The following is a 19,057-nucleotide window of genomic DNA, read 5'->3' as shown; positions in this document are numbered from 1 at the left end:
CTCCTCTGCCTGCTCCTGTTGTCCCCTTGATCGGGACTGATCAGCCCTGCACCATCTCATCAACCATCGGGAGAGAAGCGTGCTCCTCCTGGGCTCCCAGGCTCCATCCAGGAGCTCCAGGACTTCACACAGCCTTCCTCCATCCGGAACTGTCTGAGAACCGCGAGCGCAGACTGCACCCCCTGGGTTCACCATCCTTCCCACACAGTACTATGGTATGTGACAGATATAAATCTCTTCTGGCTCTGCAGAGGACACCACGGTAGCCATGAGTCATGGTGCTCACAGGGGAACTTTTCTTTTCCACTGCATAACACCTGACATTTGTTTTTTGGTATATTAATTGATACATTTACAATTAAAGATTGAGGCCTGGATTCACGTACGAGTTACGCCGGCGTATCTCCAGATACGCCGTCGTAACTCTGAATCCGATCCATCGTATCTATGCGCCTGATTCTTAGAATCAGTTACGCATAGATTTGTATTAGATCCGACCGGCGTAAGTCTCTTACGCCGTCGTATCTTAACTGCATATTTCCGCTGGCCGCTAGGGGCGTGTACGCTGATTTCCGCCTAGAAATATGTAAATCAGCTAGATATGCGAATTCACTAACGTACGCCCGGCCGTCGCAGTATAGATACGCCGTTTACGTTAGGCTTTTCCCGGCGTAAAGTTACCCCTGCTATATGAGGCGTACATGCGGCGTACCAATGTTAAGTATGGACGTCGTTTGCGTAAGTCTTTCGCGAAATAGGGCTGGGTGTCTTTTTGGCTTCTTGCGGGTTAATTTGGAGCATGCGCACTGGGATACTTTCACGGACGACGCATGCGCCGTTCGTAAAAAGCGTCATTTATGTGGGGTCACATTAAATTAACATAACACACGCCCACATCTACCACATTTGAATTAGGCGGGCTTACGCCGGTCTATTTACGCTACGCCGCCGCAACTTTGGTTTGAGAATACAGCACTTGAATGTCAAAGTTGCGGAGGTGTAACGTAAATAGGATACGTTACGCCCGCACAAAGATACGCGATTCTACCTTCTATCCTCCATTTATGGGTATCTTTAATCACATTTATGTGCCTGGCCCCCTCGCTGTTTAATCATGGAGGCGCTCACCTCCAGCACGGCCACCTCTTGTCCATTCCGCAGTAGTCGGAATGTCAGTGGATGTTTAGAGTCGAGGCCTGTGTTGACTTCGCACCCTCGAAGTGGTATGGAGACTATGTGTGTTTTCAGGTCAGTCCGATCCTTGTGGAAGATGAGTTTGTGGTCCTTCACCCGACACCAGCGTTCTCTCCAGCGGTTGTTGCTTAGAACATTTAGATATCCTAGTATGAAACAACAGAATGTATTACATAAAACCAGACAACTACCTTTGTTAACATATTTAGAAGAAAGGCATTTATATCTGGATTATAGTCTGAATGTCTAAGCAGTATTTGGAAACTTCTGCAGATTTCCCTATTTTGGGAAAGAAGTTATAGGCTGGACTAAGATTTTCAAGAATCAGAGCTCTGTTCCCTTATCACAGGGGTGCCCAACCTTTTGAAGAGCAAGGGCCACTTAAGCCACTTGGTAACTGGTCGCGGGCCACAATGAGCAGAGCGGGTGAACGGGATGTCCGTGTCCACTCTGCATATGCAGACCGTACATGGACACAGCGGGCTCAAGGCTGCTTTCACACTGATGTGCTGCATATTCTTCTGCACTGTGGGTGCACTTTGCAATAGACTTCTATTATATTTTGCAGGTTTGGTGCACTTTCAGAAAGCTCACCAAACTCGAAGTCGTCGGCTCAAAGCAGGTAACCCACAGTAGGTGCACTGCTCTGCACCTGCAGATCTGTTTGAAAGCAGCCCAGGAACCACTGCAGAAGAGAAATGCCCATATATACACTGTGATTTTAGTGATAAAACTACCTTTAACAACAGTATTCTATTCTATTCCATCTCAGAGCAGTAGGTCGCGGGCCACATCAGAGGGCTCCGCGGGCCACTGGTTGGCCATGCCTGCCTTATCATATAAAAGGTGCCCATAGTGTCTGCTGGGCACATAGCACTAGGCACCCATAGAACACCAGGATGGTGATACAGAAGAGCTCTGGTTTAAACATTTTTTCTCTCTCTTAATACAGCCTATTTCTTCTAACACTAAATATACTGTAGTAATATAAAAAAAAGCTACAGTATTGTGCATCATAAATACCTGTCATTTAGGTTTAACCACTTCTGGAACAGCAACCCCAGTACCGCTTTTTAGATCCGCCAGTTGTATCTTGTAAAAGCAATCCTAGCAGTTAACTAGCCGCTGGATTGCTTTTACAAGCAGCAGGAAGGGACATCGCCTCCCCCCACACCCTCTGCCACTTTCTGCAGCTTGCTTAGGCTCTCCTGTCCCACCGGGAGACCAAAGCGACCAGCAGACACGTCTGCTGGCTGGTCAGAAAGACGTGATCAGTTTCAATTGGCTCTCCTCTATGGTACCCTAGAAGTGATAATATAACATAATGTATGGTCAACGGCTCCATTTTAAAAAATCAAAAGCATTTGAAAACACAGATCTTGGTGTTTTGAATTCTTTTAATAGCAGAGGAGGGATCTGGAGTCTTATAAACCACATATCTCTTCATAAAGAGTACCTGTCACATGAGTTTGAAAAATCGCTGTGCAAATAACGGGTGACATAAAAAAATTGCAAAACCCACCAATTTATTCTCTAGGGGCCATATTCTGAGAAAAGTTACGATGGAGTATCTCAGGATACTCCATCGTATCTCTCTTTTTTGGCCCGTGTATCTATGTGACTGATTCTTAGAATCATTTTCGCATAGATACACTTAAGATCCGCCATGTGTAAGTCACTTACACTGTCGGATCTTAAATGTAATTATGCCGCCCGCCGCTAGATGGCGTTTACGTGAAGGTCTCATTTGTTTATGCAAATGAGCCTGCTACGCCGATTCCCGAACGATTTCGCGTCGCGTACCCGTCGCTAACGTCGTTTGCGTAAGCGGAAACTTACTCCTGCTATATGAGGAGTAAGTTTCCGCATGTCCCACGTAGGCCATGTTACGGATAGCGTCGGGTCCGCGTCGTGTTTTTCCGTCGGCTACGTAGTTTCCCTAAGTCGTTCTTGAATACGACTTTACGTCAATGACGCACACGTCGGCGTCATTGACGTTTTCCGCTGAGAACTGGAGCATGCGCACTGGGCTTTTTTAAGCCCGGCGCATGCGCAGTTACTTAGAATCGGGGGCGCGCTTAATTTGAATAGAAGCCGCCCCCTTGAAGATACACGTGGCTACGCCGGGCCATTTACACTCCGCCGCCCCAAACTACGGAGCAAGTGTTTGGGGAATACAGCACTTGCTCCTGTAGTTTGGGGCGGCGGAGTGTAAATGCCTTACGCGCCGCCCGCGGACATTTACAGGGAATATGGGCCTAGGTCCTTGGCTTCTTTTTTAGAAAAAAATACATATATAATGTTTTTTCTAGCAAAAAAATACTGATTGTTACATGTAAATAAAAAGTGCCAGAAAACACCTGGTTTGGAAGTGAAACTTTTTTTTTCAGCTTTTTGCAGTCACCTCATGTCTACATGCACGCACTCTAACTGTACACTATTTCACAGTACAATAGTGGACACTGCAAACATCATGGAGGCTTGTAGTCATCATTGGGACAGTGTGTGTGATATTGCAGGGGCACAGTTGGAAGACAGACAGAGTGTTATCACCCTAAAAAAATGCCTAAACAAGGGCCTTCAAGGCAAGATAATCAAGTGTTTGACAGTCACTGGCTCTCTGCTCACTGAAGAGAAATGAGAAAATGAGCGATCTACTGTCTTTGAACGCTCAGTTCTCCTTCTTAGAAGCAAAGGGGGACAGATGCAGCATGGGAGTGATGTTGCATCCACCTAGGTGAGTACAGATTTTATTTTTTTATTCCAGAACTTTACTAATAAGATCATTGAGAGACAATATGCCATTCAGGATACCAAGTTACTTTTGTGTCCATATTTTTGTGAGAAACGTCATGAAGTGGTCCATCAGAGAATAGGCTAAAGGTTCTCTCAAAGTACAGGAATGTTTAAAAAGGGGTAAGGAAGGGATCTAGGGTGAACATATAATTGTAGGATGCATTTTTTTTAAGTTAGTCAATTGGAACATTCATATGTAACTTTTCCAATGAGTAATGTAATGAACCATAAAAGAGAATTTCAATTCTGACTTCTATCGAAGGACTCACCACAAGTTGGGACGTCCTCTTCCGCAGAAGACGTCTGCTCATCTGTACTGGGCTTCTTCTTCCCCAGACCAATTATTTTGGTTATCTTCTTTCCTGTTACTTTCGTTACTCCACCTTTTGGCGGCTCAGCTTTTGTACTTTTTTTTCTTTTCACTACAGCAGAAAAAGAAAATGATAAAAATATTCATCATTACACAATGTACTCTACAATCTACAAAACAAGTAAAACTTTTTAACAGAGATCTGTGGTCAGTGTTGTGGGTCCGCTCAACCTGATGCTAAATTTAAAGGCTAAAAAGTGAACCCCAAGCACTTACCATCAGGTAAGATGCAGCTGCTGTTCTCGTATTCTGATGTCTGGGGTTAGCAGCTGTTGGAATACAATAGCTTAGCAGGAGGATTTGTCGATCCACACCGTTTAGCATGGATGAAAGACTGGCTAGATTTATTTTGTGAAGGAATTATAACAGTGTGTTTATTTTAAAGCCGACTAAAATGTTACCTGAAAACTATGCCAATAGTCTTACTGGGATGGAGTAAAACCCCAAAACACATACATTTCTTAAAGCGGAGTTCCACCCTATTTTTCAACTTATCAGCATTCGTTTTAACACTGCCCCTTTAAATACATTTGGGATGTCTTTTTTTTTTTCTTTTAAATACTCACGTTTTTATCTTTGAGTGTCTTATTCCCCCGCCGCGGCGGAATGCCCCCCCCCCCCCGCCGCATCCAGCGCTGCTATGCCTCCTGGGATATGTGTCTTCAATCCCAGGAGGCTGGCCTCAACATCGCAGCCGTGGTTATACATCTCGGGGGGCGGGAGAGAGGGAGGGCAGTGCCGCCCATAGAGGTGGTGTCCTTCCTCTTCTCCCTCTCCAACTCCTCCCCCGTCACCAACGACCCCCCCCCCCCCCCCCCCCCCCCCCGCCGTCTGTCTCCGGTGCACGGAGATACAGATCATCAGGCAGACAGAGCGGATCTCACTCTGTCTGATAGATCTGTATGTGAGAGCACCGAGCGTAGTACAGCCCCGCCTCCCTGTACAGCCCCGCCTCCCTGTACATAGAAACATCGCTCTGCACTGTGTGTTACAATTCTAGTGCAGGGAGGCAGGGCTGTACTATGATCACTGTACTCACATACAGATCTACACAGACCGAGATCCGCTCTGTATGCCTGATCATCTGTACCTCCCCCCACTCTGCACTGGGCACTAACTGTCACCGCACTGATGGGCACTAACGGTCACCGCACTGATGGGCACTAACTGTCACCGCACTGATGGGCACTAACGGTCACCGCACTGATGGGCACTAACTGTCACCGCACTGATGGGCACTAACGGTCACCGCACTGATGGGCACTAACGGTCACCGCACTGATGGGCACTAACTGTCACCGCACTGATGGGCACCAACTGTCACCGCACTGATGGGCACTAACTGTCACCGCACTGATGGGCACTAACTGTCACCGCACTGATGGGCACTAACTGTCACCGCACTGATGGGCACTAACGGTCACCGCACTGATGGGCACTAACTGTCACCGCACTGATGGGCACTAACTGTCACCGCACTGATGGGCACTAACTGTCACCGCACTGATGGGCACTAACTGTCACCGCACTGATGGGCACTAACTGTCACCGCACTGATGGGCACTAATGTCACCGCACTGATGGGCACTAATGTCACCGCACTGATGGGCACTAATTGTCACCGCACTGATGGGCACTAATGTCACCGCACTGATGGGCACTAATTGTCACCGCACTGATGGGCACTAATGGTCACCGCACTGATGGGCACTAATGGTCACCGCACTGATGGGCACTAATGGTCACCGCACTGATGGGCACTAATGTTGTCACCACACTGATGGGCACTAATAATGTTGTCACCGCACTGATATAAGGCACTGGTGCCACTGCACAGATAATAAACTGGTGTCACCGCACTAATGGGCACTGATAATGCACTGGTGGGCACTGACATTTGGGTCTGGTTGTGGTTCTGGGGCCGATGCGGGGTGTTGTGACGGGGATGATGCAGTGGGCAATGTTATGGTGGCAATGTGCTGTGCTGGGGGAAGAAGGAAGCAGGAGGAACTCAGCACAGGGATGGTGGGACCCCCTCATAATGGGCACAGCGGGTGTACAGCCCTGGGAACTCAGCACAGGGATGGTGGGACCCCCTCATAATGGGCACAGCGGGTGTACAGCCCTGGGAACTCAGCACAGGGATGGTGGGACCCCCTCATAATGGGGCACAGCGGGGGGTACAGACCCGGGAACTCAGCACAGGGATGGTGGGAACCCCTCATAATGGGCACAGCGGGGGGTACAGACCCGGGAACTCAGCACAGGGATGGTGGGAACCCCTCATAATGGGCACAGCGGGGGTACAGACCCGGGAACTCAGCACAGGGATGGTGGGACCCCCTCATAATGGGCACAGCGGGTGTACAGCCCTGGGAACTCAGCACAGGGATGGTGGGAACCCCTCATAATGGGCACAGCGGGGGGTACAGACCCGGGAACTCAGCACAGGGATGGTGGGAACCCCTCATAATGGGCACAGCGGGTGTACAGACCCGGGAACTCAGCACAGGGATGGTGGGAACCCCTCATAATGGGCACAGCGGGTGTACAGCCCTGGGAACTCAGCACAGGGATGGTGGGAACCCCTCATAATGGGGCACAGCGGGGGGTACAGACCCGGGAACTCAGCACAGGGATGGTGGGAACCCCTCATAATGGGGCACAGCGGGGGGTACAGACCTGGGAACTCAGCACAGGGATGGTGGGAACTCCTCATAATGGGCACAGCGGGTGTACAGACCCAGGAACTCAGCACATGGATGGTGGGAACCCCTCATAATGGGGCACAGCGGGGGGTACAGACCTGGGAACTCAGCACAGGGATGGTGGGAACCCCTCATAATGGGGCACAGCGGGGGGTACAGACCTGGGAACTCAGCACAGGGATGGTGGGAACCCCTCATAATGGGCACAGCGGGTGTACAGACCCAGGAACTCAGCACAGGGATGGTGGGAACCCCTCATAATGGGCACAGCGGGTGTACAGACCCGGGAAGTCAGCACAGGGATGGTGGGAACCCCTCATAATGGGCACAGCGGGGGTACAGACCCGGGAACTCAGCACAGGGATGGTGGGACCCCCTCATAATGGGCACAGCGGGTGTACAGCCCTGGGAACTCAGCACAGGGATGGTGGGAACCCCTCATAATGGGCACAGCGGGGGGTACAGACCCGGGAACTCAGCACAGGGATGGTGGGAACCCCTCATAATGGGCACAGCGGGTGTACAGACCCAGGAACTCAGCACAGGGATGGTGGGAACCCCTCACAATGGGCACAGCGGGGGGTACAGACCCGGGAACTCAGCACAGGGATGGTGGGAACCCCTCATAATGGGCACAGCGGGTGTACAGACCCGGGAACTCAGCACAGGGATGGTGGGAACCCCTCATAATGGGCACAGCGGGGGGTACAGACCCGGGAACTCAGCACAGGGATGGTGGGAACCCCTCATAATGGGGCACAGCGGGGGGTACAGACCCGGGAACTCAGCACAGGGATGGTGGGAACCCCTCATAATGGGCACAGCGGGGGGTACAGACCCGGGAACTCAGCACAGGGATGGTGGGAACCCCTCATAATGGGCACAGCGGGGGGTACAGACCCGGGAACTCAGCACAGGGATGGTGGGAACCCCTCATAATGGGCACAGCGGGGGTACAGACCCGGGAACTCAGCACAGGGATGGTGGGACCCCCTCATAATGGGCACAGCGGGTGTACAGACCCGGGAAGTCAGCACAGGGATGGTGGGAACCCCTCATAATGGGCACAGCGGGGGTACAGACCCGGGAACTCAGCACAGGGATGGTGGGACCCCCTCATAATGGGCACAGCGGGTGTACAGCCCTGGGAACTCAGCACAGGGATGGTGGGAACCCCTCATAATGGGCACAGCGGGTGTACAGCCCTGGGAACTCAGCACAGGGATGGTGGGAACCCCTCATAATGGGGCACAGCGGGGGGTACAGACCTGGGAACTCAGCACAGGGATGGTGGGAACCCCTCATAATGGGGCACAGCGGGGGGTACAGACCTGGGAACTCAGCACAGGGATGGTGGGACCCCCTCATAATGGGCACAGCGGGTGTACAGCCCTGGGAACTCAGCACAGGGATGGTGGGAACCCCTCATAATGGGCACAGCGGGGGGTACAGACCCGGGAACTCAGCACAGGGATGGTGGGAACCCCTCATAATGGGCACAGCGGGTGTACAGACCCGGGAACTCAGCACAGGGATGGTGGGAACCCCTCATAATGGGCACAGCGGGTGTACAGCCCTGGGAACTCAGCACAGGGATGGTGGGAACCCCTCATAATGGGGCACAGCGGGGGGTACAGACCCGGGAACTCAGCACAGGGATGGTGGGAACCCCTCATAATGGGGCACAGCGGGGGGTACAGACCTGGGAACTCAGCACAGGGATGGTGGGAACCCCTCATAATGGGGCACAGCGGGGGGTACAGACCTGGGAACTCAGCACAGGGATGGTGGGAACTCCTCATAATGGGCACAGCGGGTGTACAGACCCAGGAACTCAGCACATGGATGGTGGGAACCCCTCATAATGGGGCACAGCGGGGGGTACAGACCTGGGAACTCAGCACAGGGATGGTGGGAACCCCTCATAATGGGGCACAGCGGGGGGTACAGACCTGGGAACTCAGCACAGGGATGGTGGGAACCCCTCATAATGGGCACAGCGGGTGTACAGACCCAGGAACTCAGCACAGGGATGGTGGGAACCCCTCATAATGGGCACAGCGGGTGTACAGACCCGGGAAGTCAGCACAGGGATGGTGGGAACCCCTCATAATGGGCACAGCGGGGGTACAGACCCGGGAACTCAGCACAGGGATGGTGGGACCCCCTCATAATGGGCACAGCGGGTGTACAGCCCTGGGAACTCAGCACAGGGATGGTGGGAACCCCTCATAATGGGCACAGCGGGGGGTACAGACCCGGGAACTCAGCACAGGGATGGTGGGAACCCCTCATAATGGGCACAGCGGGTGTACAGACCCAGGAACTCAGCACAGGGATGGTGGGAACCCCTCACAATGGGCACAGCGGGGGGTACAGACCCGGGAACTCAGCACAGGGATGGTGGGAACCCCTCATAATGGGCACAGCGGGTGTACAGACCCGGGAACTCAGCACAGGGATGGTGGGAACCCCTCATAATGGGCACAGCGGGGGGTACAGACCCGGGAACTCAGCACAGGGATGGTGGGAACCCCTCATAATGGGGCACAGCGGGGGGTACAGACCCGGGAACTCAGCACAGGGATGGTGGGAACCCCTCATAATGGGCACAGCGGGGGGTACAGACCCGGGAACTCAGCACAGGGATGGTGGGAACCCCTCATAATGGGCACAGCGGGGGTACAGACCCGGGAACTCAGCACAGGGATGGTGGGACCCCCTCATAATGGGCACAGCGGGTGTACAGACCCGGGAACTCAGCACAGGGATGGTGGGAACCCCTCATAATGGGCACAGCGGGGGTACAGACCCGGGAACTCAGCACAGGGATGGTGGGACCCCCTCATAATGGGCACAGCGGGTGTACAGCCCTGGGAACTCAGCACAGGGATGGTGGGAACCCCTCATAATGGGCACAGCGGGGGGTACAGACCCGGGAACTCAGCACAGGGATGGTGGGAACCCCTCATAATGGGCACAGCGGGTGTACAGACCCAGGAACTCAGCACAGGGATGGTGGGAACCCCTCATAATGGGCACAGCGGGGGGTACAGACCCGGGAACTCAGCACAGGGATGGTGGGAACCCCTCATAATGGGCACAGCGGGGGGTACAGACCCGGGAACTCAGTGCAGGGATGGTGGGAACCCCTCGTAATGGGCACAGCGGGTGTACAGACCCGGGAACTCAGCACAGGGATGGTGGGAACCTCTCATGAAGGGTTCCCACCATCCCTGTTCTGTACTGACTTCCTGTGCCTGTACTCCTGCTGTGCCCATTATGAGCGTACGAATCCGAATTGAGTTTCGGGCACAAAATACGAAATAACGGCTAATAATGCGAAACGGAACTAAACAAAATGAATTTATTGACAGTGCACATGTCTGGTATATGTATACACACCACATATATAACAAGAGATATATATCATCTTGTTATGTAGATATATCTGCACAGGAACAAATTATTTATTATATTTACTGGTTCCTGGAAGGAGAAGGGGAGGGGAGGGGAGGAGAGGTTTGCATAGATAAGGGGCGGTAACTTCCTCTGACACTCCCGTTGCTATTGAAACCTGATCTGAAACCATTACACTGCTTGTACAACACTGAGCATGTGCGAGGCTGAAATCCAGGAAGTCATAGGCCCCGTACACACGACCAGTTTCCTCGGCAGAATTCAGCTTCCGACCGAGTTTCTGGCTGAATTCTGCCGAGGAAACTGGCCGTGTGTACACTTTCGGCCGAGGAAGCCGACGAGGAGCTCGGCGAGGAAATAGAGAACATGTTCTCTATTTCCTCGTTGTTCTATGGGAGCTCTCGCCCCGCCGAGCTCCTCGGCGGCTTCAGTGCTGAACTGGCCGAGGAACTCGATGTGTTTGGCACGTCGAGTTCCTCGGCCGTGTGTACGAGGCCATACAGTCTGGCTTCATGATGCCCACACTTAAGATGGCCCCAGTCAATTTCTGTTTTATAAAGTGTCTAAATGCTGTAACAACCTAACAAAACGGACCTTAGTTTACAGACTAACTGTAGTAGAATACATTAAGCTTGTGTATTACAGGGGTATTCATATTTAAAAAGTTTTTATTTTTAAAATTGTGGCCGGAACTCCGCTTTAAGGAAAGTACTGCTCTAGCATTTTCACAGTGGTGACCAAACGCCTTGAATAGATTACTAAGGGCACGAGAATTCTCGTACAACAGGGAAAAAAAAAATCGGAAGTGATGTCATGTGTTGTAATGCATTTGTATTTTTTGCGGACAACAACTATACCGACAAACGAAAATCATACGATCTGGTATCGTACGAGGAAAATTTTCGTGCTTGTCCAATAAAATAATAAATCGGATGAATTGTCGTGATCGGCTCTCGAAAGCTTTGTACTAACGATCTGATTATCGTACTATTGATATCGTACTAAGCGGTATTTTACAATCCGATTTTCGGATCGTGTACACACCATAAGCCTTTAGTTACTGAATGGGAGGATTAGCTCATCTTAGCTATCCCGGCAAAACCGCAAACAGAGCTTTATACTTAAGGTGTTGTAAACCCTCACTTTTTGTGCTGCAGCAGCCCCTAGAGCCCCCCTTTTACTTACCTGAATCCGTTTGTTCCAGCAGCCACTATCTCGGGTCCTCATTGGATAGACTGATAGCAGCGGGAGCCATTGGCTCCTGCTACTGTCAATCACATCTATTTACAAGGGAGCGGGGTTGAGTCCTGCTGTCTGTTTCAATGGACGCAGCAGCAGGACTCGGGAGCGTGCCTGCACGAGTGCCCTCATGGAAAGCGGCTCTCCATGAGGGCACTCAAGAAAAGGAGCCAGGAGTGCTGCGGGGGGACCCCAGAAAAGGAGGATCGGGGCAGCTCTGTGCAAAACCCTTGCATAGAGAAGGTAAGTATGACATGTTTCTTATTTTTGTAAAAAAAAAAACATGAAGCTTTACAATGACTATAGATCCACTTTAACAACCACACTGTCCAGTTGTCACAAGTGCTTAAATTACTTATATTGTTTGTGAATATACCTGCCATGTATCACGTGTCTCAAGGGGGCCCTAGATGGTTTTCGAATCTGAGCCAGTTCAGCAGGAACTGACAGATTCAAACCCCGGCCATAGACAGTTCGGAACTCAGCCAGTTCATCAGAGACTGGCCAAAATTCAACCATGTATGGGCAGGCTGAATGTACCAAGGTCGATAGACTTGGGTGCAACTGGCCTGTCGGATTTTACATGCGATTATTGCAAGTGCAATAATAGCCACTAGCAATAATCACTGTGTTCTCCTGACAGGGAAAGCTTTATCCTGACCCCAGGCCCGGACTGGCCATAGGGCATACCGGGCATATGCACGGTAGACCGCAGGTCACGTCTCTGTAATGTAGGGGGGTCTGTATGGACTCTATTGTAGAGGGGGGCTGTAATGTAGGGGGTCTGTATTGTAGAGGGGGTCTGTATTGTAGGGGGGGTCTGTAATGTAGAGGGGGTCTGTACTGTAGGGAGGGGGTTTGTACTGTAGGGAGGGGGTCTGCACTGTAGGGAGGGGGCCTGCACTGTAGGGATGGGGTCTGTACAGTAGGGATGGGGTCTGTGTAACATGCAGGGGGTCCAAAACTGTTAGGGGGTGTCTGTGTAACAAACTGTGGGGGGCTGTGTAATGTAAAGGGGTCCAGAGGTGCGGTGCTATGTAATGTAAAGGGGTCCAGAGGTGCAGGGTGCTGTGTTAAGTAAAAGAGTCCAGAGGTGCAAGGTGCTGTGTAATGTAAAGGGGTCTAGAGGTGCAGGGTGGTGTGTAATGTAAAAGGGCCCAGAGGTGCGGTGCTGTGTATTGTAAAGGGGTCCAGGGTTCTGTGAATTGTAAAGGGGTCCAGAGGTGCAAGGTGCTGTGTAATGTAAAGGGATGAAGAGGTGCTGTGTGATGTAAAGGAGCCCAGAGGTGCAGGGTGTTGTGTAATGTAAAAGGGTCCAGAGGTGCGGTGCTGTGTATTGTAAAGGGGTCCAGGGTCCTGTGAATTGTAAAGGGGTCCAGGGTCCTGTGAATTGTAAAGGGGTCCAGAGGTACAAGGTGCTGGAACCTCACATCATATCATTAACCACCGCCGCACCCCCCCCCCCCCCCGTGCTGCTTAGTCTAAAATGCCTGGGCCTAATTTTTGTCCCAGTCCGGGCCTGCCTGACCCCCTCCAGGGGAACACAGTAGCTCCGTAAATTAAGTGAAGGAAAGAAAATCACTCCGCAAAAAGGTGTGCCAGTCATATGTTTATGTCCTCCATATCCTTTATGTTTTCTTAGACAATAAGGGTACATTTGTACCTTTGTAACACATTTCCATTATTTTTTAAATCTGCTTTTTAGAAACATTTAATTCAGGGTGCAGGACAACCTAAGCCAGTAGTAGCTGCTCTCTTTTGGACTGTCTCTTTCTGAATGATAATCCAAACAAAGCTGCGGGTACTAGAGACAGTAAGAGGAGAACATTGGTCCTCTTGTGATTTGTTCAGCTCAGTATGTTCTAAAGAGATATAATGGAATATCAAAATTATTCATCTACAGGAGCTAAAGGACTAAAGAAATATCAGACTCTACAGATCTACTTGCAAGCTACACAAATCAAATAAAAAAAAAATATATATATAAAAATATATTTACATCTACCACGAAAAAACGGTAAAAAATTCCTAGCCCTTAACTTAATAAATAATAGTTTGTAAAAAATACTATATATTCTACAAGCCTAATCCTAAAACTATCACTAAACATAACTCCTGCTAAAACCTTAATAACCTTTCCCCAAATAGTAGTAGCACAGTACTGTTCCCTGTTCGCCATCAATTGATGAAGAAAGTTTGGAGTTTAAGTGATACCCTTTATTGGCTAGCTTAACTTATTAGGCATGCAAGCTTTTGAGATTTCTTGGATCCCTTCATCAGGCTTTCTACAATTACAATATATAAAGATTGATGAAGAAATCTAAGAAATCCCAAAGGCTTGCAATTTTATTAACTTTAGTTAGCCAATTTAGGGTATCACGTAAACTCCAAATTTTCTAAATTTCCCAAGTGTAACACTAGGTCTGACTTGCTGAGAAAACATCCATCTGCTTACTTGTGGCTTTGCTACATTGACCAACAACTATTTTATATAGTTTGAGAGCCTAGAGACACAATCTTGTGTGCCCCTCCTGTGGCTCGCCTATACCACCTGGAGGTCATCATGGGTTGTTGCAATTATATGGACCAGGTTGTTTTTTTTTTTATTTGGGCTATCTGCACGTTCTACATATTTGCATAGAACTGTTTGGTGAGATGCCAGTCATCACACTCCAGTAATTATTTTGTAATTCCCCAACACATAGCACATTTTTTTGTTTGGATTTAAATATCCATGTGTTTTCTTGCAATTCCTATTTAGTGTCCATTTGTTGCAACCTGTATGTTGTAATATACTCCCCCGAGGAAGCCGTATAAAAGGCGAAACATGTCGAGTTACTTCAAGCAACATACTTGTGGCAACTTTCTATAACATTACATAATACTTGTTCATTTATTTATTTAGTTTATAGGGTTTAGGGCAGATTTTTTTCCTTTTACAATAACATTACATAAACCATGGGTTATGTTGTCTAAACCTTTTAGATCATTTTAAAAGTGTTTCTAATTTTCTGAAAGTACTAAATAAAATTGTTATTTTTTTTTTAACAAACTGTATATTGTTGATATCTGGCAACTTAAAAATCCCAAGAATTTTCTTTGTTTCCTTATGTACTATACAGTGTGACAGGAAGTCAGGTAAATCTGTGGGTGTTGTCACAGACGGGAGATACATTTCTGCCTTGTTTAGACAATACACCAATTGTTATTAGGCGTCTGCTGCAGAAGTAGCCAGAAAAGGTTTAAAGGCGTTGGAAAACTTCAGCTGTTCAGAATGAGGCAATTAAGGCCTCTATAAGTAATCCAGAGGATTACCACTGCTGCATCCTAAGGCTTTGTGAGTAAGGAGAGCAGTAGCTGAAAGTCTTCTGAGGAGGTGAGGTGGTGATTGATTTTTCTGTGTGATAAAAATCAAAAAGAGACTATTGTTTTACTGCTGTATGACTAGCAGTGTCTGCCCAGCACTAGGCTGTGCCAGACTCCCTAGATAGGTTCCTGTGTGGTGAAGGTAGACACCCCAAGTGGCTAGGGTTTATTTTATGTTTGATTTTGTTTATGTTTATGCTGTTTGGATGCTTGAACTTGTTTCCAGCAAGATGGAAGAATAAACCAAAATCTTTGTTTTTCAACCGTCTTCGACTGCCTTTCTGTATAAATTCAGTGTGTAGTGAACCCATCCAGGGGGTCACACACCCCGCTACCGAGCTAACCCCTCACAACAGGATTTAACACTTTTCTAATTTAACGTATACCCCCACCCCCTTCCTCCCAAACTTTTGGTCAGTTTTAGCTCCTTATTCATATTACTGTCTAAAAGGACCCAGGTCCACTACAACCTCATCAATTTTTTTCTAGCTATGCTATATATATTTTTACATACATTTCTTTGAATATATTAAATCCAAAGCCCAAAACCATATAAGAATTTACATCTAATAAAAACCAAGGACACTGCCATTTACTAAATGTTAATGCCGCGTACAGAAGATCAGAAATTCCAACAAAAACGTGGATTTTTTTCCGACTAAAGTTGGCTCAAACTTTTCTTGCATACACACGGTCACACCAAGGACGCGGTGACGTACAAGACGTATGACGGCACTATTAAAGGGACGTTCAATACCAGTCGTGTTAGTAGAAGTTTGGTGAGAGACGATTCACACTTTTCAGCCTCGTGCTTTTCAGTCCGTAACAGTTTGACGAATGTGCCATCTCCATTACGAACGCTAGTTTTACCAGACCGACTCAGACTTGATTCAGAGCTTGCGTGGAATTTTGCGCGTCGGAATTGTCCACACACGTTCGGAATTTACGAGAATGAATTTTGTTGTCGGAAAATTTGAGAACCAGCTCTCAAATTTTTGTTGTCAGAAATTACGACAGCAAATGTTCGATGGGGCCTACACACCGTCAGAATTTCCGACAAATAGATCCCATCGAACATTTGTTGTCGGAAATTCTGACCGTGTGTACGCGGCATAAGGGATAAGGGCTTGCTTACACTTGTTTTTGCCCTTTAAAGAAAGATCCACAGTGAATCATTTTTCAGAGAGGGTTTGGCAGGCAGTGTGGAGGCATTATTTCTCCTCCTCTCCACCTGTTGCAGCCTGTAAAAGCCACGCTGCAGCCACACACATTATATACAATTTCGAGGCCCATTCAGTTCTTGCTGCATATGTACACCCCCATCTGCTGCCTTTGCAGCTTAAAGGAATTGTAAAGGATTTTTTTCCCCCCTAAATAGCTTACCTTAGTGCAGTTCTCCTTCACTTACCTCATCCTTCCATTTTGCTTTTAAATGTCCTTATTTCTTCTGAGAAATCCTCACTTCCTGTTCTTCTGTCTGTAACTCCACACAGTAATGTGAGGCTTTCTCCCTGGTGTGGAGTGTCATGCTTGCCCCCTCCCTTGGACTACAGGAGGGTCAGGATGCTCTCTAAGTTGCAGATAGAGAAAGGAGCTGTGCGTTAGTGAGCGTCCTGACACTCCTGTAGTCCAAGGGAGGGGGTGAGTACGACACGCCACACCAGGGAGAAAGCCTCGCATTACTGGGTGGAGTTACAGACAGAAGAACAGGAAGTGAGGATTTCTCAGAAGAAATAAAGACATTTAAAAACAAAATGGAAGGATGAGGTAAGTGAAGGAGGACTGCACTAAGGTAAAGGAAGCTATTCAGGGGAAAAAAAAATTGTACCTTTACAACCCCTTTAAAGTTGAACTTCACTCTCTGAATCAACATTGACTATTTTTGATCCTGATGCTCCTAGCCTTAGTAAATAGATAGGAAAGTATATCATATTGAGCGGTTTTAAACCTTTTTTTTATATTTCTTCAGTTACATTCTGGTTTCCATGCCTAGGTAAATTATATAATGCATCGCAGGAGTCTTCAGGTGGGGAGGAGGGGTTTTCTCATCTAAGCACACCCTCCTGTCTGTATGCATGCCTGAGCAAAGGGCAAAGGGATTCAGGGAAGTAAATGCTACATGAATCATCTGCCCTTACTCAAGATGGCCACGGCCAGAAATGCTAGGTGTGTTTTTCAAAGTGACTTCTCATCAAAATGAAGCATGGAGACATTGATGGATTGGGGGGGGGGGGAGTTTGCTCTGAATATTAAAAATTAAAATAGCATTTTTGGTTTGTCGTGTTTAAATGCAATGCAGTTCCACTTTAAGGGGACACAGTTGGGGGAACAGTAAAAAAAATATGTTTTTATCACCCCCCCAACCGCAAATGTAAACAAGGCCTAATGGTGCTGGATAGGAAGTCGTACCTGATTGCCTGTTATGAAGAACAAAAAGTTTTTCCTTTCTTTTAGATTGAACATAGGAGGCCTCTGTGTGTTTATGTAACTGTTGGAAGGAGAAGAATTTGCCTTCTGTGCTCAAATACTCTGATAATTTAAAACACTTGATTAGGAAGACAGGAATATATTAGCTGCTACATTTTTCCCACAGTAATCTCATTTTCTTGGTTACTATGTGAAGTGTCCGGTGCCTACAATGTGTGCCATGGACTAGCTCCAGTAATACTGCAATATCTAGGAATGCCTGGCACCCTCTATTCTTGGCCCACAGACCGCATTACCATAAAAGCAGAATATTTCTGAATGGTAAACAATGTCACTAGCTGGACCTTAGGACTCTTTGGGGTACAATGCTGCGTACGCCCGACTGCTAGTTTGTAATCTTCTTAAAGAGGGGGTCCACCCTAAAAAAACAATTTTTTTTTCTAGCATTAAATCAAGCATAGTAGCGCAAGCTACAGTATGCCTTTATTTTATTTTTTGGCCCCGTACTCACAGTTTAATCCCGTAGTGAAGTTTCAGACTCCACTCTGGGAATGGGCGTTCCTATGCATAGGGAAGATGATTGACGGCCGGCAATGGCGCGTCACGCTTCTCCGGAAATAGCCAAAATAGGACTTGGCTCTTCACGGCGCCTGCGCCTAGTCTGTGTGCAGGCGCCGTATAGCGCCATGAAGAGCCGAGACCTACTCCGGCTATTTTCGGGAAGCGTGACGCGCCATAGCCGGCCGTCAATCATCTTCCCTCTCCATAGGAACGCCCATTCCCCGCGGGGAGTCTGAAACTTCACTATGGCATTAAACTGTGAGTATGGCGCCAACAAAAAAAAATAAAGGCATACTGTAGCTCACGCTACTATGCTTGATTTAATGGTAGATTGTTGTTATTAAGGGTGAACCACCGCTTTAAGTCTCATTTAATCCTCAAAGGAAAAAATTCAAATAAAATCAGAAATTTGTTTTAATAAAATTAGTTTTGTAAATTACTTTTAAACTTGACCCATGTTTTTAAAAATCATACCGATCTAAAATTCTAAAATTGAAAAGTAAATCTCTGTAGTGTGGGAGAGTCTGAACTCATGTACACTCACTAGGTGGTTTTTCACTACAAGCTGGAGCTCCAACATGCCCCCTCCCAGAGCATCGACTGCCAACAGAAAGGGGGGACATATTAAAGGGTGTCAGAGCACATGACCTGGAGATAGGGTGGAGTGTGCCTGGACTGGGTGGGATATGTCCCCCAGTAGGAAGGTTTCCCATCACTTCCCATCTCATTGACACAACAGAGATGATATTTCTCCAATGTGTGGAAATCCAATTTCAGACAACTGTCTCAGAAAAGCCATATACATTCCTCAGCCTCTATTTTATCCCATTTCTAATATATTTTTCCTCCTTTCTTATTGTTGCAATTTTGTCTGTTTATTAGATTTTTGGAGACTTCTCTACTACACCTGGAACCTCCCTTTACTATTCTTTCGACATACATGTATGCGATTTGGATTATTCTGAGGTATTTTGGA

At 48.1% G+C, this 19,057-nt stretch overlaps 1 protein-coding gene across 2 annotated transcripts in view; it reads right to left on the bottom strand.

Annotated features, from left to right (window-relative positions):
* Positions 1-19,057, bottom strand: part of AFAP1 (actin filament associated protein 1) — a 241,582-nt gene that overhangs the window by 33,002 nt on the left and 189,523 nt on the right. For both annotated transcript variants that reach the window (XM_040335377.1, XM_040335378.1), the window contains exons 9-10: positions 4,260-4,412; positions 1,129-1,340 (exon numbers count right to left, since the gene is read on the bottom strand). In XM_040335377.1, the coding sequence (XP_040191311.1) occupies positions 1,129-1,340; positions 4,260-4,412 (365 nt within the window). The remainder of the gene's footprint in view (positions 1-1,128; positions 1,341-4,259; positions 4,413-19,057) is intronic.

Source organism: Rana temporaria, chromosome 1 (genome assembly GCF_905171775.1).
Source record: "Rana temporaria chromosome 1, aRanTem1.1, whole genome shotgun sequence".
Taxonomy (NCBI): Eukaryota; Metazoa; Chordata; class Amphibia; order Anura; family Ranidae; genus Rana; species Rana temporaria.
This window is presented reverse-complemented; position numbering and strand designations above follow the sequence as displayed.